This window comes from Canis lupus, chromosome 14 (genome assembly GCF_011100685.1).
Source record: "Canis lupus familiaris isolate Mischka breed German Shepherd chromosome 14, alternate assembly UU_Cfam_GSD_1.0, whole genome shotgun sequence".
NCBI classification, from domain to species: domain Eukaryota; kingdom Metazoa; phylum Chordata; class Mammalia; order Carnivora; family Canidae; genus Canis; species Canis lupus.
The window spans coordinates 48,706,373-48,728,316 of record NC_049235.1 but is presented as its reverse complement, the minus strand read 5'-3'; the positions used below and the strand labels follow the sequence as shown (position 1 = coordinate 48,728,316).

The 21,944-nt window shown below is 40.3% G+C and overlaps 2 protein-coding genes across 3 annotated transcripts in view; one reads left to right on the top strand and one right to left on the bottom strand.

Moving 5' to 3' along the window:
* ELMO1 (engulfment and cell motility 1) overlaps positions 1–21,944 on the top strand; it is a 525,693-nt gene that overhangs the window by 64,573 nt on the left and 439,176 nt on the right. The window contains exon 1 of one of the 2 annotated variants that reach the window (XM_038557348.1): positions 12,874–13,025. The exons of the other annotated variant lie outside the window; for it this stretch is intronic. The gene's annotated coding sequence lies outside the window, so the exon portion shown is untranslated. Of the gene's footprint in view, positions 1–12,873; positions 13,026–21,944 lie in introns of those variants that run through there. 2 annotated transcript variants of the gene reach the window in all.
* On the bottom strand, positions 1,441–1,693 carry LOC119866623 (40S ribosomal protein S21-like). The gene is given in 2 exon segments (XM_038557350.1): positions 1,441–1,566; positions 1,568–1,693. Coding segments are annotated over 2 exon segments (252 nt in total).

Sequence of the window (21,944 nt, the reverse complement as noted above, 5' to 3'; positions counted from 1 at the left end):
GGAGGCAATGTTAGACCCTGAGTAGAGAGAAGGAGCACGTCACAGGGGAATTGGCAGGGGAGGGAATGTTCTGGGCAGAGGAGCAGCCCTGTGCTTGATGTGCTGGAGAATGGCAGGGCCAGAGTAGCAGGCCTGGAGAGAGGCAAGGAAAGAAGCGCAGGGAGGGGTGGAGGCCAGACCATAGAGGCTGATAGACTTTAAATATGCCTTGAATGTTTTCTAAGTGTGATGGTATGCAAGGTTGGAGAACAGAGGTGATCTGATCTGATCTATGTCTTAAATGAATTATTCTGGAGAATTGACTACTGTGGGCCAAGGATCCCAGAGTTCCAATGAGGCCAGTGAAGAGGTGGATTTTCGGGAGCTGTCCAAGGACGTTTATGCATTTGCTGCTGGAAAAATAGTAAACGAATTCCTAGGCAGTGTTGGCTATGCTTAGAACTTCAAAGCAAGGTATAGAATGTATACGTTTTTACACTTTGTCAAATAATTCTGTATATTTTTAAAAAATGATACCTACTATGTTATTTCCACAAGACCATAGGTTCAAAGCAATTTGTGTTCATCTGTATTCCTGTCTTTTTGTGTGTGTGTGCAATCCTTGCTAGTTTCATTATAGATTACAGTACAAGAAGTAATTTGTCAGGGTCAAATTTCAGAGGCAGGCTTTTGAGTAGGCCTAGACTTTAGTGTTTTTCTGACAAACAAATGAAGAATTTTGTTTTCCTGCAATCTAATTATTTTCACCATTCTTGTTTATAAACACTGTATCTTTTCTAATGACTGGCACTTTTTATTTGCATCTGTATCACTTCATTAATCTTGTTTAAGTAATTAAATGTGTGTTGCAGACTAAATGTTTGTGTACCTCCGAAATTCGTATGTTGAAACCTAATCCCCAGAGTGATGGCATTTGGAGGTGTGGGGCCTTTGGGAGGTGATTAGGTCATGAGGACAGAGCCCTCGTGAATGGGGTATGTGCTCTCATAAGAAGAGGCCAGAGAGCTAGCTCACTTTTTTTTTCTGCCATATGTTGGTGAAAAGAAATAGTCTACAGTCAGGAAGAGGGTCTCACCAGAATTCAACCATGCTGGCAGCATGATCTTGGATTTCCACTTTCCAGACAGAAATAAATTTCTGTTGCTTATAAGTGACCCAGTCTATGGTTCTTTATTACAACAGACCAAATGTACGGAGACAGTGTGCACATTGGCATATGATTCATGATGCATTTGTTTTCAGTTTATATGACATTTTTATGGATTGTCCAAGCAACATATTCTATACATACTATAAGTAAAATATAGAAGAAGCCAAAAAAAAAAAAAACCCCTCACCTATGTATTTGAAAATTTACTGAAAGCTAACACCACTTATTTATTTGGGGGAAGGGGTATTTTTTATTTATGACAAATATCCCACATCTGTGATCCTGTCCAGTCAGAATTTCTTTGAAACCATGCCATCAGCCTTGGGCAGCTGGAGGATGGAGTCATCTGACTCACCTATCCTGGGAATGACCCCACAGATAGCGTAGGTTTTAAACCTGTTGTTGAACCTGCCTGTCCACCTTGTTAGCTGTGTCCATAGTCATCTGGATGGACACATGATCCTTGGTGCTGATGATGTGGTTGCTGGCAGAGTATTTTCCCGGCATGTGGAGGTTCACGAACTTGTCAGTGTTTTTCTGCATGTCAAGGGCACACCTGCTGCCTCTGCCATGAGTATGGGCACAGAAAGGAAGTGCTGCATCCGCCTGACAGCCAAAACTAACATCATTTTATTTATTTCTTATTTATTTATTTATATTTTTAAAAAGGTTTTATTTATGTATTCATGAGAGACAGATTGAGAGAGACAGAGAAAGACAGAGACATAGTTAGTTTCCTAGTGCGGAAATCGATCCCAGGACCCTCAGATCACATCCTGAGCTGAAAGCAGATGCTCAATCCCTGAGCCATGCAGGCATCCCAACTAACATCATTTTCGATGATTAGACACTTTTCCTGTAACACATTATAAGATAAAAAGGGAAAGTACTAGAAACATTACATTTGGTAATTAAAGGAAGAAATAGGTAGAAAATAAAGATGAGCCCTCAAAGAAAAACTTTGAAAATATAACAAGATACACAAGCCATTGAAACTATGTAAATAGATTCATTTATGAAGTGTTTTAAAATTTTTGTGTCAGATGCCCTATAACATAAAATTCATGAACTCACTGGACAGATACGATCATAACCAAGTATTCAAAGTTGATATCCTCATCAATGGGACAGACCAACTGCATGTGCCTCTTGATATGAGATATGACACCACTCCTGTCATATTTCTGCCAAAAATCCATTACCAGAATCTCATTGTGAGGAAACATTAGCAAACGCAAGTAGAGGGATATTCTACAAAGTAACTTTTATAGATTTTTCCTTACTTTTCAAAAATGTCAAGGTCACAAAAGAAAAAGAATGACTGAAGAACTATCCTAGCTTGAAAGAGACCAAAGAGATTCTTACAACTCAATGCTGTAAGTGATCCTGAATTAGCTCCTAGAACAGGGAAACAAACTTTCTTCTTTCATGGTAAAGGACATCATTGGGACAATTAGAATTTGAATGAGGCCTGTAGATTATATAATAGTGTTGTATCAATTTTAACTTTCTGATTTTGATAATTGTGTGGCAATTACATAAGTGACTGTTGCTGATCTCTAGAAATACATATTGAAGTATTTAAGGATAAGGGAGCATCATATTCACGACTTTCTCATAGATAGTACTGGAGGAGGAAAGCTCTTTTTCCTGTATTCTTCTAGGTTCTCCAGCTGGGGCCCTGCACATTAAACTGACAAAAAAAAAAAAAAAAAAGAAATAACAGGAGAAAAGCAAACGGAAGTATATTAACACATGCAGCATACATATACATGGGAGAAACTCAGTGATGGGTAACTCAAAGGAATGGTGGGAACTTGGGCTTATATAGTATCTTAACAAAAGAAACAGTAAATTTCAGAGAAGTGAGAAAGACAAAGGAAAAGAATTTTAGGCTTTCAAGGGTAGCAACATATGGGAAGGTAAATGGGTGGGGCAACTACTGGAAGAAAAATGTTAATTTAGTAAGGCTTGTTTGTGCAGATGCATCTCAGTGGCATCTCATGTAAGATGATAAGATTGTCCTCGTCCTGGTTTGGAAAGCAGGAATTTATGTTCTATTTTCAAGCAGATTGGTAGAGGACAGAAAGCTCATCCTGTGTCTGCTCTTTTATTTATTTATTTTTATTATTTTTTAAATGATTTATTTATTTATGATAGTCACACACAGAGAGAGAGAGGCAGAGACACAGGCAGAGGGAGAAGCAGGCTCCATGCACCAGGAGCCCGATGTGGGATTCGATCCCGGGTCTCCAGGATCGCGCCCTGGGCCAAAGGCAGGCGCTAAACCGCTGTGCCACCCAGGGATCCCCTGTGTCTGCTCTTTTAAAAATTGCCTTCAGCTCATAGTAATCATTATGCTATAGCAGCACGTTTTGGGAGTGACTTACTCTGAACTCCTTCACTGTTTGGAAATAATGAAAAAGAGATAAAGCTACTATGATAAGAGGAATCTGTAGATTCTTTGTATTGGAGGAATCTGGGCAAAGAATATATTTCATATTCCTTTGGGAATTTTTTTGTAAGTCTTAATTTATTCCAAATTATGAACTCCAAATTGGGTTTAGGAGTTTATTTTCCTCCAAATTTCAACCCCTCCCCCCACTACAAGCTAGTGTTTTTTAAATGGTAGGAAGAAGACTTCTCCTTTTTTTTTTTTTTAAAGTAAGGCAAATGCTTCTGAGACTGTCTTAAATATTTTATCAACTAGCTAAAAACATTTCAAACATCATCTTGTATCAATAGAGCAGTGTGTCTTGACATGCCAAGAGAGCCAGTTAGAATAAAGTGGACCAGTGGGAAGTATTTTTCTTATGCTTGATTCTTAAATAGCCTTAAATTCTTGAATAGAAAACTAAAGTGTGATTTAAAATTTTTTATTCATACTGCTCATAAACCTGCAGATTAGTCTCCTTGTTTCAAATATTATTTTAAAAGGGACATGAAAATTTACGAAGAAGTGAGAAATTCGCTGTAGAGGGGACTTCCTGAATAGTAAGTTCGTAGAAAAGTAGTCAGTAATCTACAGCTCTGTACCACTGAAGATTTAAACCGGAGGAACTAGCTACAAGTTCTTAAGTGACAATTCACAAGGGAACCCCAAGTTACTTATAATAACAATGAGTGATTTCTCAATGCCATGTAGGCTCTGAGATAAACAAAAATATGAATTATGCAATTACAATTTTTTTTAAAGATTGTATTCATTTATTCATGAGAGACACACAGAGAGAGGGACAGAGACATAGGCAGAGGGAGAAGCAGGCTCCATGCAGGGAGCCCGATGCGAGACTGGATCCTGGGACTCCAGGATCACGCCCTGAGCTTAAGGCAGACACACAACCGCTGAGCCACCCAGGTGTCTGTAATTACAGATATTTTTAAGAGTCAAAGCTTGAACCATCTACAGACCAACGTCCAGGTGAATTTACATGTAAGACATGAGAAATCAGGTGTTCTTACCTGTTTCTAGCCTACAGAAGTAGACAAAATCTTTGACAAGAACCTAACCATGTATTTCCCCCTAGAAGAATAGTTTAGCATTTGCTAATTCGATGTTCCCATTGAATTTATAGAGTATAACTGCAAGTAGAGAGAACTATTTGAGCTCCCTGAATTTCAGCTTCCATATAGGTAGAGTGACTATGTATCTCATCCATCATACCACGCAGAATGAAAGTGAGAGTTTTCCAAACAGTATGCTGGTTCATTGGGTCTAAGTGGACTGTCAAGCAAACTGGGTCACGTAGTCATCCAATTGTAGGTAGCTTAAAATACCTAATTTTAGTAGCATTCAGCAAATCTTTATGGACCATCTCCTACTTTCCTGGTAGAATGTGAGGAAAGATAGAGCCTGACCCCTTTCTAGGAAGACCTTAGTGGCTGAAAAGTTAATGAACGAGGAGAGAATGAACGAGGAGTGAATGTTGCAAGGTAAGATCCTGTTAAGGATTCTAAGAGCAATGGGAATCCATTGCGAGATTCTAAGCAGGGAAGTGATAAGACATTATAAAAGTTCTCTGTAGTGTGTGGAATTGGGAGTGGAGGGAGGAGCAAGTGAATGCAAGGGATCTATCAGGAGGCTATTACCACAGTCCCAGCAGAAGTGATGGTGAAAGTGAAGATGGAAGAAGACTGATCTTCTTGGGAGGTCGGGTCTATTGGTCTCGATGATGAATATGAATGGAATGAGAAAAAAAGAACTATCAGGAATGAATCTCTGATTGTTGTGAGTAGAGGTCCATTTTCTGAAAAGAGAAATGTTGAATGTTGAAGAAGAAACATCATGGTGAGCAGAGTCAAGAATTTAGCAAGTTAGATGTAAGAGTATTTACATAGAAGACATAGAAGACCATCTGTAAATTTTAGTTCCCCCTCCCCGTTTTATTCCTGGCATAGCAATTTTTGAAATGATGTTTGTTTTTTTTTTCCTCCCCCTCTCTTATCTCTGTGGGTTTGTGCATATTGGCGTCCAAATCTGGTTACTATTCTTTCATTTTCCATATCAATTTTCTGAGCGTTCTGTTGCACACATTAGTTGGAATCCGTGAACTCCCCATCTCTTCAGTCTGCCACTACCCACAAATGAGTAGTTTTCCTGGTCCAGGTTTGAGATCTGCTTCAGGCTGCCCAGGGGAGACAGAACTAGGGGCCTCAGCTCATATCTGGTCCAGGTTCATACACAGGCCACACGGGGGGTGGGGGTGGCCTTCCAAGGGGATCACTCTTCAAGGCACACATCTGAGCTGAGCTACTGCTCCAGTGCAGGCTCCCCAGGCCAGCATGACTGGCTCTGGGGGAGCTTTCTCCAGATCCTGCTTTTGAACTTGGGTTACACTGCTGACTTCTCCCGTCTTTGGGATCTTTGGGGAGGAACACTTTCCTCTACCCACTTGGTTTCAAAAGGTCTGGGGCCTGCCGTTTAACTGACAATAGACAGATTAACAGGGAAAAGTGAAGGTTTATTTACATATGCATGCTGGAGGGCTCAGTATTGAGTAACTTGCTGAATAGTCAAAGGTAAAGGTTTATGTACTAACTTAATAAAAAGGAGGTGTTGAGAGCTTCAGTGGGAAACTATGGAAAGTTCTGTTGGGCTTTTTGATGCTAATGGCAGCTGAATTCATACTTCCTGGGTCAGTCTTCCCTATCAAGTCATGGGGGGGGGGGTGTTGGGGGTTGGGGAGGTCAGGCAGTAGGTGTTAGTGGAGGATGTATTTTCTGAAGCCTCTGCTTAAGTTTAGATAATTTTCTTTCTGTGGCTGCTGATTGTTCTGATGTTTTCAGTTTAAAGTAATTTTAATACCACTTTGATGGATTGTTAATTAATCCCTTCAGACTCTCGATTTCCTTTTATGTCAGGACAATCCCAACCCATCAGAGTCTTAATTATATCGAATGTACTAAGAGAGGGATTCTGGATGCCTTTTGTCCTGTGGGTAGAGGATAGCTCCTCTATCCTTATGCAAATGTATCCACCTTCTCTTCCTTGATCTACTAAGCCCATCAAGGAGTATTGTAAGGGGTAACCCTGCTCAGGTCACAAAAGGTCACTCCTCCTCCCTCTCATCATTGGTACAAGTTCACCCCTCTTTTGCATAACTATGGGAGGCTGCCACGTTGACTCATCCCCGAACTAAGATCTGCTTCTAGTGAGTTATCTTTGTCCACCCAAGGACAGACACATGGCCTGGCAATTTCCCTTTTGAAACTTGTAAGACCTGCCACATCCTGTGGATACAGAGATTTTTAACTAATGGGTAAGTAAGCGATGCTGTGAATTACAGATTCACAAATTTCTTTTTTTTTATTAAGATTTTATTTATTTATTCATGAGAGACACCGAGAGAGTGAGAGGCAGAGACACAGGCAGAGGGAGAAGCAGGCTCCATGCAGGGAGCCCGATGTGGGACTCGATCCTGGGTCTCCAGGATCAGGCCCTGGGCTGAAGGCAGCACTAAATCGCTGAGCCACTAGGGCTGCCCAGATTCACAAATTTCTTGCAACTTTTTGATCTTGAATGAATGAAAAACGCCTTAAAAAACAGTGAACATTAAGTCAGGGCTTTGATCAAAGGTATAATCCTAAACCTTTGCTAACTGGTTCAGCCCTTCCCTCTGGAGCTGCATGAATCAGTGCTTTTTGGTTAGGACGAATTTGGTATCTATTTACCGGTTCCTAAACACAGGAGGGCTTCCCTTCGTTTTCAGTTACCAAGTTTTTAGCAGAGAAAGGAGCAACCTGTTAAGATATGATTGTGTGTGCTTTTGAGTACTACTTTGCTTCAAGGAGAGGAAATATTAGAGGAATCAGGGAGATAGGAACAAAGAACCAAAAATTACTTGTAGAAGTTCTAGATTTTTTTAAATGATTAACTAATGTTCCCTTTATCTGGCAAGTGGTAAGGATGCCTCAGATATAGTATATTCAGCTTTTTGTAAGACTTCCAAAAATGTATTAATAAGTTCTTGGACAACATGGAGAAATGGGAGCTGGTTGCTGGTACAGTCAGACACGAATGGTTGCATAACAATCACATTTTCTGCCGCCACCTCCTCTTTCCTTCCTGGGCTTCTTGGGTGTCCAAGGCGCTGGCCTTCAGCCAGGACTCACTGGTATACTGGTCATGGCCAGCATCCCTTATGATTGGTCATTGTGGACTCTGTCTGGTGTTAAATATTTTAAATGTGATCTCAGGGTATAGTAAGCTAGAGCTCTTGGGAAAAGCTGTCCGAAGCCAGGACTAAGGCCAGACTAGCTCCTTGGAAACTTCAGCCATGGTGCTCACCCTATATATAATTAAATTGAAAATCATTAAATAAGTGTCTGGAAAACCAACGCAGTGCACATTCTCTCATGTTGATGACCTTGGTATGTTTTTAGAACTATTGAGTAACAAATAATGTTTTATTTTCTCATTGATTGGATGCTCTTGCTCCGTTAGTGCCTTAACCATGAGGCTTGGTTGGACTCCGAGGGAGTCTCCTAGGGTTGCAAGGAAAGGAAAGAACTGGGAATTATGGAATGATTCTATTTACATTTTGAGCTTCTATCAGTAGTTGTGTTGGCTTAAGTGAATAAAAATTGTTTGCACAGCCATGAAGCGTTTATGATAACGTGTTGAGTTTTTTTTTTTTTTTTTTTTTTTAAAGAAAAGCACTGCTTAAATTAAAATAGCACCACAAACAAATAAGCCTCGGACTTCTTGTAATGGAAAGATGAAGCACAGTACTCAACAGAGGGATTTACCACAAAAGTCTAAATTTATTAAACTACCACTTTTGCATATTGGTTTAGTTAGATTGTTTGCTTTTGGCTTTGGAGTAAGTCCGCATGCCCTTCCCAGAACAGACCTCCTCTAGCCTCATCTTCACTTGTACATCTGTACATCTGATTCTCCTGCTGCAACCTGAGGCACCGACTCGCAAAGCCGATGGCATGGGGGGATTTCAGGTGAGGGTCTCTCAGGTGATCTTTCCCTTAGGTGTCACAGCACCCTGTGATGATTTCTCAGCACAGAGGGTGAGATCAGAAAAGCAGAGGAGGATGTTCCTTTTACAAGGATACAGGCCTGGCTGTGGCTACATTTGCCATCATTAAGAGCCTGACTGACGGGGGGAGATGATGTCGCCTGATAATCACTCTCTTCTCAACGCCAGGTTGAAAAGGAAGATAATTATGAAAAAAGAGTGCCGAGGAGAGGCACTTGACTGCCAGTTCCCTTGACGAGTGAGGGATTTATCTAGAAACAGCTGAAAATACCCGTTAAATATGTAAACTAGACTGAAGGGATTGGCAGAAAGAGTGGCCAATATTTATTGAATTACTGCATTTTTGTTAGTTTGGAATATACTTACATAGGTTTCAGTTAGCTCCGGGGAAGAGAGAAAAGTATAGTAGTATAACTCAAAGTTATAAAAGGTATTATTAAGTGGCTATAATTTCAAAAATGAGATGTGTAGGTTAGAGGTGGATAAAAAGAGAAATCTATGGAAAATTCTGTTTTGGACCTTCCTGGCTTTGTGATTTTAGGATATAAAAACAGTGATCACACACTGAACATTTATTATGTGCCAGTGTCTCATGGAAGCACTTGGTATCATGTAATCATCCCAGAAGACCTGTGAGGTAGCAGTATAACCCACATTTAACAAAGGAGACATTGAGGATTTCGAGATTTGCCCAGAGTCACCCTGCTGCTTAGAGATAGAGCCAGTTAGTAATCGTGATCTCAGAGATTATGGTCTTATCACATGAAGCTATGTTTGTTGCCTCAGTCACTTTCCTTGTCAGCTTCCTTATTTTTAAAATGCGGGGATAAGACTGAATTATTTATAATAAATCAGTGAGTTTTAGAACTAGAAGCTCACTGCCTTTTTTTTTTTTTTTTTTTTTTTTTTTAAATAAACCGAGCAGAGCCAGTGTTCATCTCATACTGCTAAAGGTCAAGACAATGACTAAGTGGTAATTACTAGCAGGTTACTAGCAAATTAAGTCATTTCACGATTTTCATTTTGACAATTATTTTTATTAGTTCTAGTAACAGGGACATAGGAAGAAGATATTTCTGAGCATATGTCTCTGTTGCTTTCTCATTTTTCTCTGTATGAACTGCCACCCTACCAACCCCACCATCCTCTGGAGTTCCTAAATAGTCACATGACAAGCCATCAACTCATCCAGGGAGTGATGAGTAAATGCAAAGGGATGGGTGAGAGGAGGGAATTTCAGGCAAGGAATAAGAAACATGCCACTGATGAAGAGAAGCAGGAAGAGACTGCATTTATTCTGTGCTTTTCAAATGTGAAGGTTATTTAACTCTGCCTCAGTAGAAAACATGCTCCTTCCTTCTTTAGGAAAGAAAAGATTCATTCTCTAGCAGATGATAGATTCTTCTGCATCATACAGTTTGTTGAGACATAGCTACTTTAGATATATACAAGAAGGTTTAAAGATACTTCCGTTATTAGTATAGGAGTGTCTCACTCTTGTTATCATGCTAAAATCTGGTGTTTCACATAAGTGAATTTTCTAGGTAAATAAATATCAACACGTAAAATTTTTATTTTAATAAATTATGAAAAAACTTTACATTTTTGTTAAGTATACCATAGAGGCAGATGAGGATTTATAACATATATGCATTATTTAATGAAGAAAAACAAAAAATTAAAACATACCCATCACCCAACCTGAGATAGAGAACATTACCAGTACCTTTGAAACCCTGATCCCTTTCCCCTCCCTCACTTTTGAAAACTTTGTGCTGAATATTCATTCATGATTTTTTTAATTTTCAGGGCTATATAAATATAGAGAACATATTTTGGAACTTTATAAAAATGGAATTACTCTGTATGAACTTTTCTGTGACTTGCAGTTTATTTTTCTCAAGATAGATATTTGAGTTGTCTCCAGTTTTTTGCCGTGAGGATGATGCCATGAATATTTTTGTATACCTCTCCTAGAGCAGATGAGTAAGAGTTTCTCTGGGATGTATACTCAGGACAGGAGCAGCTGTGATGTAGGGGGTTTACACACCTACTACTTTACTAGGCAATGCTATCGTGTTCCCAAAGTAGTCATGCCAAATTAAATTCTCCCCAGGAGCACATGAAATTCTTGTTGCTCGACATACTTTCAACACTTGGTATTGTCAGATTGTATAAAATTTCTAGTCTCAAGGATATTAAAATAGTGTTGCGTTAGGGTTTCTCTCCATTTTCCTAATTACCAATGAGGTTGACCATCTTTTCATAGGTTTATTGATCTTCATGCTTTCTCTCTCATAAAATGCCACCATGCTTTTGGTTGCTTATTCTTTTCATATTGATTCATTGGAGCTCTTTTTTAAAATTTTTATTTATTTATGATAGTCACACAGAGAGAGAGAGAGAGAGAGAGAGGCAGAGACATAGAGGGAAAAGCAGGCTCCATGCACCGGGAGCCCGACGTGGGATTCGATCCCGGGTCTCCAGGATCGCGCCCTGGGCCAAAGGCAGGTGCCAAACCGCTGCGCCACCCAGGGATCCCTATTGGAGCTCTTTTTATATGTTGTGTAGTAAGTCTTTGTTCAATATAAATGTTATAAATATCTTTTCAATAAATGATGTTAAAAAAAAAACAAAATTTAACCAAGTAAATTTTTATATCTAATTGGCTTTATTAAATGATACATAAATCAGGCAACATCCCACTTAGCAAGTAGAGAGATGCTCCAAAGAGTTGTACAATAATAATTTCATGTAAATTACTGCGTTTTGGCTATGATTTCTAGCTTTTTGTTTTTGTTTAGAGTATTTTGATTCCATGACTGCAACTGGAACCCAGGTCCAGTGCCCAATAATTTTTTCTTTCTTTTTTTTTTTTAAGATTTATTAATTTAGGGGAATCCTTGGGTGGCTCAGCGGTTTAGCACCTGCCTTTGGCCCAGGGCGTGATCCTGGAGACCCGGGATCGAGTCCCATGTCGGGCTCCCTGCATGGAGCCTGCTTCTCCTTCTGCCTGTGTCTCTGCCTCTCTCTCTCTGTGTCTCTCATGCATAAATAAATAAAATCTTCAAAAAAAGATTTATTAATTTATTCATGAGATATATTATATTATTTATGAGAGATACATAGAAAGAGAGAGAGAGAGGCAGAGACACAGGCAGAGGGAGAAGCAAGATCCTTGAGGGGAGCTCGATGCGGGACTCAATCCCAGTACTCCAGGATCATGACCTGAGCCAAAGGCAGATGCTCAACCACTGAGCCACCCAGGTGTCGCCCAGTAATTTTTTCTATAACAGTCTGGTGATACTTAGTTTGCACCATGCTTAGGTAAGCAATTCTTTCTTCTGTAGTCTTTTCCAGGCTCTCCAGGTCCCGCACTTACTGAGTTGAATCTGTTACTTGCTATTTTTCACTGCACTTCTGAGGAATTTCCTCAAAGTGTCTAAGAAATAAATGACTTACCTTAAATCTAATCAGTTTATTTATTAGTTACTTATTCACCAGATATTTATTGAGAGCTTACTGTGTGGTTAGACATATAATGCTGAAGATGACAGCATCCTTGCCTCATAGTTTACACTCTAGAGTGGAATTATGACAATAACCTAATACATGAGTGTATAATATGGTGCAAGGTAGGGGACTCCTGGGTGGCTCAGCAGTTAAGTGTCTGCCTTTGGCTCAGGTTGTGATCCGGGATCCGAGATCGAGTCCTGTATTAGTCTCCTTACAGGGAGCTTGCTTCTCCCTCTGCCTATGTCTCTGCCACTCTCTGTGTGTCTCTCATGAATAAATACATAAAATCTTTTAAAAATATGGTGCAAGGTAGTGATAAGTGGTGAGTGAAGAAGGATGGCAGAGAGAGAGAGGAAGAGGATGATTGAGAATTATGCGTGCTGACATGTGTGGCAGTTTTACTGGCATTAGGTTATACAGACAAGGCCTCTCTGAGGGGATAGCATTTGGGTGAGAAATAAGGTGAGAAAGCAGCTCTGGGAAGTTGTGGTAACAGTGGGAAGAAAGCAGGGTATTTCTGAGGAACTTCAAGAAGTCCCACATGGCCAGAAGAGGAAGAGCGGAGTAGGAGATGGGGACAGTGACATAACCATTTTACATTTTGTACTTATGAAGCTTAAAGTCATTGCACATATTTAGTAGTATGACAACATGGGAAGGACAGTGGTGTTCATGGTGATATCTTCTATGTCTCTCTATGCCTAGGAAAAGATAAGTGATGAGTTGGAATAATCATAAGCAATTGAGAGAAGAATCTACTATTGAGGAAAAGAATGTTCAGACCATCACCATCGATTAACTAGTTGGTTAGCTCTTCAGCTCTCCACTTTACCTCAGAAGCCACATTTTCTCCTGTATCTTCACACCAGGTTTGAATTTTTATGATCACTGAAATCAAAGTTTTGGTCCTAAGAAATAATGACTGAGATGAGTAGTTTGTATTTGAGAACTGGCGTTTTGGTGGTTCTGCAATAGACCGGTAGTTTTGTCTTCTGTTTCTTCTAATGAGGAGAGCTTCTTCGGGGACCAGTACTGAGCCTGTCTCCGGCTGGGCTTTGTGTCCTGCTGCTGCTTTGGTGTTAGCCCGCACTAACTGGCAGGAGCTTGGAGTCCATCCCTTTCCTGTTGGGCTCTGAAGCCCCTGGCTTCACTCTCCTCGCCATGCATGATCCCCTGCAGCAAGCTTGGGAATTGATTCACGGGAACAACTGCTTTCATTTCCAGGTGCTCATTTGAAGAACTCTTCACTCTGTGAAGTTTCACTGCCTTTGATTATCCTAAGACTTTAGGACCACATCATAGAATCTAAAACATGAAATGGCAATGTGGCCTGATGTTAGAAGTTATTTCTGTGAAAGTGGATGTGTTTTCTAACCCACGGGAGGAGACAGGGAAACTACTATTCCTTTCCCATCCCATGCAGACTCAGATGTAAACCTATGCTGGCAAAGAGCTTTTTATGTGATAAAAGCTAAAAACATACCCACATTTCTCACCTTACAAGTTATGACAGTCATTCACAACCATCAACTATAAAGATGTTTTGGATCCCATCCAGAGATAATCTTTAATAAGTTCCAGTACTAGACATATAAGAGTTTGTACAAACTTTTTGAGCTTTTGTAAGAAGGTGCTTCTGGCCCCTCTTCAGAAGGAGTCACTTTTTGAAAAAAAATTTTTTTAATCAGTAGTGTTAGGAAAGGTAATATCCTGAGCTGTCTTGTATCTAAAAGACAGGATATGTCTACCAAAGCGCTCTACTTTGCTCCCCTTTCTCAAACAAAACTTACACATTTCAAGATGATGAAATGACAGCAAAAACAAATTTGGTTTGACTTGAGTTTTTCTTATCTTAATTATAAAAATTAAGAATTATGGAAAACAATACATAGCAGAAATAAAGATCAGAATTAAAGCACTAAAGCATGCCTTATAGAACTCATGTGGTTATTTTTCCTGTTCATTAAAGATTTTTAAAACAAGCAAACATGAAAAGAAGGTCTTTTTCTCCAATTGAATTAATAACATTTAGGTAAAAGCACAAGTGTCAAGTGTGAGTAAAACTCTTCAGGAAATTCCCAATTTAAGCATACGTTTAAACATTCCAGATTTTTGTCTGAAACTTGAAACACTTTTCGTCATGAATTCAATAATATATTTGGCAGAATCAGTGTTAGACACACAGCCATATGAAGGTCCCCTGAGTATCTCTAAATTCTCATTTTATATTGATAAAGACACAGATAATGACTATTTGAAGAATTTGATCCTAAGGCAAAAATGTATTGAGAGTTCCAGTTTAGCTTGCCAGGAGGATATCATCCTTTGACACCATAGTGGCCTGGAGATAGGGATGTACCGGAGCATCTTCTCCCTTTCTGTGGGGAGGAGACTCTTTTGTATCTGAGAGACTTATGGCCTAGGGCAGGGTCTTAGAGCTGAATTAAGTGAGGGATTCTTGAGAGATTGGGATTAAATACAAAAGCACAAGTGTCAATGGGCATTGATGGTCATGAAGTCATTAAAGTCCTTCCAGGGTATAATTTTTCAGAGAACCCTTCCCTGGCCTCTTTGGTTTCCTACATTCTGTTTAATTCCTTTCCCCAATTACCAAGGACTGGAGAGAGATAACTTCTTTTCTCTTTCTACTTCTGTCAGTGTTTAGATCTTATGGTATTATGAATTCTGAGAACTTAATCATCACTTCTTGAGATTTTTCAGGAGTTATTTTTTCCCCTTCTAGTAAGAAATGAAGGGTGAGAAGTGAAAGGAATAGTAAATGTGTTTTAGAGTGACTTCAAGTAGATGGAAAGGAAAATGGAGAAGAGGGGAGACCAAGTTCCTGGTAGGAATTTAGCATGCTAGAGCAACCAAAAGAGGGCCAGAGGAACTGAAATGGGATTGGGATGGAGGGAGGGAGGGGACAGTGGAGACAGAGAGAGGACGACGGAGAGTGAGAGTGGATATGACTGAGGTCTGGACAGGTGGGCACTGGTTGGATTATTTAGGCCTTTGTGGACCTGTTAAGACTTTGTATTTAAGCCTGAGTATAGCAGGGAGCCATTGAAGCCACTTAAACAGAAGAGCTATTAGAAAATTTTTGTGGTTTCCACTTTGGTGGCTGTGTGGAAAAGAGACTAGAGGCCTGTTATAAGAGTCCAGTTGAGAGATGTTGATTTGGCCATGAAAATAGGAAAAATGGGATAGATTTGAAAGGGTTTAGTTGGATTGGTGGTGAATGGGAAGTGGAAGGTAAGGGAGAAGGAGCGTCAAGAAGGATACCTAGATTTTCACATGAGTACCTGAAGTCCTTATATTAGTCAGAGGAGACTAGGGCCTGCAGTGGTAACAACAGCCTCAAAACTTTGGGCCACTAGCACAAAGTTTTCAGTCATGCCAAGTGGGCTACACATCCAAGTGACCCTCTAGGGCAACTGTTCTCTAAACTCCCGTGATCAGACTGCCCATTTTAACAAATTTGGTTCTACCAAATTTGCTGTGACGGGAAAAAGAGGACATGAAGGGTCGTGCAGGGACTCTTTGGTGCTTCTGTCTCTTCTAGTCACCTGTCACTGGCCACAAGAGGTTGTGTATATGGGTGTACCCTTTTATTTCAAGGAGCTGGAAGTCTAATCCTCTAGGGTGCTCAGAAGAAGAGGAGAAACAGAAAGGTTGGTGTAAAGGTCTACCACAATCCCATTTTCTGATACAGAGAAATCCAAAGGAGGAACAGATTCTGGAGAAGAGAGTTTCATTTCAGATATGCTGTTTGAGATGCTTTCGAGATAACTACATATCTGTAGGCAATTGACTGAGGAAGGAAGGAAGGAAAGAATGAAGGAACAGAGGAAAGGAGGCAAGAAGGAAGGAAGAGGGAAGGGAGGAAACTTGGGGTTTGTATATAGATTTAAATGTATCTATGGGATCATATGAAATTGCAGAGACAGTGTCTAGAGAAAGACTAGGATGAAGAAACGAGCCCTTTATTAGTTAAGCTAAGCTATGCTGTGGGTCTGGGCAGAAACTTGGTCTGAATATAAAATGCAATGTCACCTTCCCAGCACTGAAAGAGGGTAATACCCGGTAACACCTAGCAGGAGGTAGGAATTGATAAGTTATATTATGTCACATGTATATGTGATACAACGTATAGTTTGTACACCTATATTCCTTTCTGGTCAGCTTTGTGGAGATAGAACGAAGCCAATCACTTTTTATTGAGTGAGTGTACATTAAGCAATGTATACAGTCATGCAACCATCACCACAATGAAGATACAAACCATTTTCATCTGTCTAAAAAGTTCCCTTGTGTGCCCTGTGAAAGTCGAAGCCCTCTGTCCCCAAACCCTGGTAACCACTGATGTGTTTTCTATCAATAGAGTTTTGCCTTTTCTAGAATTTCATATAAGTGGAATCATACAGTATATGTTCTTTTGTGTCTGGTTTCTTTTATTTGGCATAAGGATTGGCAAAGTTTTTCTGTAAAGATTCAGGGAGTAAGTATTCTTGTAGGCTGTTGGGTCATTGTGGGAAGTATTCAAACTCTGTTGGGTATGGCATGAAAGCAGTCTTGGAAAATCTATGAACTGAACGTAGGTAGCTCTGTTCCAATGAGACTTTGTTTACAAAAACAGGCAGAGGGCCAGATCTGGCCTGTAGGCTGAAGTGTGCTGACCCTTGATTTAGCACAATGCTCTTCAGAGTCATTTCTATTATTGTGTGTAGTAATTCATTCTTTCTTTATTGCTGAGTGGTCTTCCATTGTATGGATGATACTCTATAATTTGTTTACCCATTCATCAGTTGATGGGCACTTAAGTTGTTTTTGGTTTTTGGCTTTTATGAAGAAAGTTGCTATGAACATTCACTTACAAGTCATTGTGTGAACATATGCCTTGACTTCTCTTAGGTAAATTCCTTAGAGTGGAATTTCTGGGTCGTATAGAAAATGTACATTTAATATTATAAGAAACTGCCCAAACTGTTTCTTTTTTTTTTTTCCAAACTGTTTCTTAAAGGACACCTACTATTTAATGATTTTTTTAAAAAAAATATTTGAGAGAGAGAGGAGGAGCACAAGAGACTTAACAGAGGTAGAGGGAGAAGAAGAAACAGACTCCCTGATGAACAGGGAGCCCTACGAGGACCATCCCAGGACCCTGGGGTCATGACCTGGGCTGAAGGCAGACACTTAACCAAGTGAGCCACCCAGGTACCCCGGAGAGCTACTACTACCGACAATGTATGAGAATTCGAGTTGTGAGTTCTTGGCATTGTAGGGTTTACTGGAATACATATTTATTAATATGGAAATATTAATGGATATAATTGAATCAGTGAAAGTATTTTGGAAATGTTTAGCATCATAGATTTTTTAGATGTGATTTTTAAAAATTTTTTTTAAAAGATTTTATTTTTTCATTAAAGACACAGAAGGAGAGGCAGAGACACAGGCAGAGGGAGGAGAAGCAGGCTCCATATGCAGGGAGCTCAATGTGGGACTTGATCCCTGGAATCTGGGATCAGGCCCTGAACCAAAGGCAGACGTTCAACCGCTGAGCCACCCCGGCATCCCTAGATGTGATTTTTTAATGACTACTTATTCCATCTTATGGTTTTACCATAAATTATTAAATAGATTTCCTGTTATTAAACCTTGAGACTTTATAAAATTTTCCTGTTGAAAACAAAGCAGTCACCAACTGTGTTAGAGGGGCAGTGAGTTCAATATTGCACTTACTGGGGAAGGTAGCAGAGTGCAATCACTCTTTACTCTTCTTGGAAGTTACTTACCACAACATGTACCTTTCCTGGTCAGTTGATATGGGGATTGGGTTGAAATCCTTTGGAAGTTTGATGAGCCGAATTTAATCCCACTTTTGAGTGGGCAGCCACCCTACCTCTTCATGAGTCTGTCAAAGAGTACCCTCCTGCAGATCCCAGATTTTTCTTAAAAAAGTATTTTGTACCTCTTGGTCCCCCAATAAATTTGTGCCTTAGCACATGGCTGAATTAATTTTTGCCTGGACAATCTTTAAGTTAATGATAAAATGTCTATTGAAATGTCTGTCTACCTCAGTTTTTTTTTCTTTTTTCTTTTTTCTCAGTCAAGTTTTGTAAACTACTTTAAGCTGTGTAACTTCCCAGTGAATTTATACCTGAGTGAATTGATTTGCTATTTAGGTTTTTGCCATAATAAGCTCATTAAAAACTGGAGCCTGATACCAAAAATCATTATTTCAGTTTTGAGTACTTGTTCTGAGGCTATATACTCTGACAGAGCTAGATGTCAATTAAGATTATTCCTTGTTAGTGGGAAGAAAATCATGTTATCAGCTTATAAAAGAGTCCCTCTGTTCTTTCTCCAGGGATTTAGGAGAGTATATCCAACTCACGCAAAAGTTTATCCATTCATTAAGTGGAAAAGCAAAAAGATAGAGGCGGTCAAGAGATCCTGGTTGTACCAGGTACCAGGTAGTTATGCTTGAGCCATGGGTTTTTTTTATATAACTACCAGGTAGTTATGCTTGAGCCATGAGGTATTTTTCCTGTAGAGCTCTTAGGGGTAGTGTCAAGTTGCAGGTCTGTCCCAGTGTCAAGAAGTGAGTCTGTGTGGAGCCTGAAAAGCTCAGGCCATACGATTCCTTCCATGGAGTCAAAGTCAGAAGCAAGTTCACTACGTCACTATCAATATTGGGTTAGTACAAAGTGGGAAGGTACAATGGGGATCTGTGGTGGAGAAGTGCTTAAAGCCTTCTTCTTCCTCATGAATCATATTTGTTGTAAAATCCTGGATTTTTTGTTGCCATCATCATCTTATTACTCATCTCAAGAAGACTGTGAGGTAGGTACTGTGGTTTCCCCTCCATTTTACGGTTGAGTAAACTGAGGACAGAGAGCAGTTCTCCCAAGGCCACAGGGCTAAGAGGCAGTAAAAGTAGGATTAGAATACATACAATCTGTGTCTAATCTGTGGCTGTAACTGCTGTACTCTGCTGCCTCTCAACTTAATAAGAAGGAAATGGCCATGAATTTTAGGTGTAATCTGCAGTAAAGGAAATAGGCCCATAAGGAAGAGGTGGGTAAGAGGGGTGTCTCTTGTACTGATGGCTTGGAGTTTACCACGGGTTCCTCTGGATGAACATATGCATCCATTGACTTGACAGTGGTCAACAGATTGGCAGGGAGTGCATCTTCTATTTGGAGTAGTCCTAGTTGAGTAAATGGCATCACCATCTATTCTGTTAAGTAAACCAGAATCCTGGTCACCCTTCACCCCAGCTTTGCCCTTGTCTCGGCATCCAGTCTATCATCAATTCCTGTTCATTTTTATTTTTTAAATACCTTGTAAACCTTCATTTTTCTCCATCTCCAAGGCACCATATCAGCCCAAGACATTGTCATCAATTTCTTTCTTACCAAGCTCCTCCAGTCCTGTGTATCGTTGCTCCATTGGAGTGTGTTTTTTCCCATAGCCTAAGGCAAAATGCAAACCTTGTAATCCTGTGCCCTGGCCTAAAGCATTACCCATTTTCACATTCAAATCCAGATCTAATTCTAAAACCTGTCTTCTTTCTTATGGCATCTTGCCTCTTTAAAAAGTTTGGAGCAGTGAGCTTTGATTTGAGGAGATGAAAAAAGTTAAGATTCTCAGGTGTCAAGTAGAATCAGGTTTTCTTTGACCTCATTCATTAAATTCATGCCTCAGATAATTAGGTCCTAGAATCTGACCCCGTTACCAGAACTGTCAGCAGAACTCAAGTATTCCACAAAGATTTATAATATCTGACCTCTTTTCTAGGCAAGGGCAGAGTATATTATTATAAGAAAATGATAAGATGCATGATAGCCTTTTCTAATTTTTTTTCTCACAGTCTCACTCACTAATCTAGCTGGGTTTTTTGGTTTGTTTGGGGGGTTTTTTGGTATGTGGTTGTTTTTATTATTATTGGTTTGGTTTTTGCCTAGTCTTTATCAAAACAGATATTAGTTGAGTCCCACGTTTGCTGGAACTGAGTGCAGATAAAAAGGACTGTTTGAAGGGACTTAATTGTTTGTTTGTTTATTTATTTATTTATTATTTATTTAACAGAGAGAGAGAATGAGAGAGCACAGGCAAGGGAGCAACAGAAGCAGGCTACCTGCTGAGCAGGGAGCGGTTTGTGGGGCTTCATGCCAGGACCCTGGGATCATGACCTGAGCTGAAGGCAGCCGCTTAACTGACTGAGCCGTCTAGGTGCTCCTAAAAATGGCTTTTAAATCATCAGCATCCTGTTCATTTACCAAAGTAAAATTTTAAAGGTACTCAGCAAATTGTTAGCACTGAGTTAGAAGTCCTTCTATCTGTTTTCCTCTTGTCAGCTTTTAATCTCACCCCTTCCCAGGGCATGCAAACGGAGTGTAGGGAAGCTCTGCCCAGGGGAGAGTGAGGAAGAAATGAGCATGCAACGAAAAAAATCCATCTAGAACGTGATCCACTGGTTGGCAGTAAGCAGACTGGCAACTCCTGGATATAATCAGCAATACCTGTTTTTAAAACAGAACTGCAGGCCACCTTTCCCCCGGTTTGTAACCAGTTTTATTTATATTTTTAAATGAATGTGGTAAGGAATATCTGGGTTCACATACATGCCTATGGAGGAGCAATCCTTTTGTTTGTCGACAACAAACGCTGGGCCGCTGGATCCACTAGTATCTGGGTGTTTGTGTGAAAAACTCTTCAAAGTGTAGCCACCTGTGCATGCTGATAGCATGTGCCCTGACAGTATTTTATCTTAAGGCAAATTGCAGCCAACTTGTGAGGGAACCCAGATAAAAACCGGAAGAGGAGATTTCTATCATATAATCCTGGGAGTCTTGACAGAGCCTCCTAAAGCAAAGGAGATAAGAGAGAAAAATCAGGTTTTGGTTTTTGTCTTGCTGAGGGTGTGGGCTTGTGCCTAATTACCAAAGGGATAAGCTGTCTAAAGCCCTGAAAATGGAGGAAATTCGTGTTTTCTAACAGAAACTTTCCTGAGAAACATTTCAAAGTTCTGTTTAGAGCCAGGATATGGTACTCCAGTAGAAGTGCTGGGTAATCGTTAGTCCCTACTGAAACCTCAGCTTCTGGGGAGCAGCCGGGCCCAGGTCTGGCAAGCCAAGCTCATCAGGCCCCTAGTGCCTCCCCTCTGTCAAGTTCCTGAGTGGGTGGAACATTAGCACTTTAGGGCTACTCACTTGGAAAACACAGCACAGTGTTTTCCTTGGAAGGACAGCTCAGTTAAGGGGGGGAGCAGCTGGATGGATCAACCCCTCAGACGGAGAGGTTGGAAGTCACTCCGCAGGGCTGGAGGGACATACAGCTGGGGAGCTGTGCAGTAATAGTGGGGCAGGTCCCTCTCTGGGTAGAGAGCACCTCTTCCATTCTTCTCAAGGGACTCTTAGCTATCTCATAAGTGAAGACTACACCTATTTCTTCTTGGAGACAAAGGATTGAGAAGTTGAGTCCCCTCCCTATACTTAGAGACCTTTCCTGCAAGACATGGGTCAGGAGAGAAAATAGGTCTGTAATGCTCCATCTGCTTGGGTTATCTGCTCAGGCATTTCTGCCTTTGAAAGGCAGGTGGATCCTTCCAGACTCTTAACATGACCTTTCCCCTTCCAGTTCCTCCCAACCTAGTCAGTCACTTGCCTAGAAACCTGGGCTCATCTTTTAAAACCCAGAAAAAAGAAAAAGTGTCCCTATTTATAAAACATCCCTGGACTTGGAGCTGAGTTATCATTCCCCTCTAGCGTCAGAACGCTGTG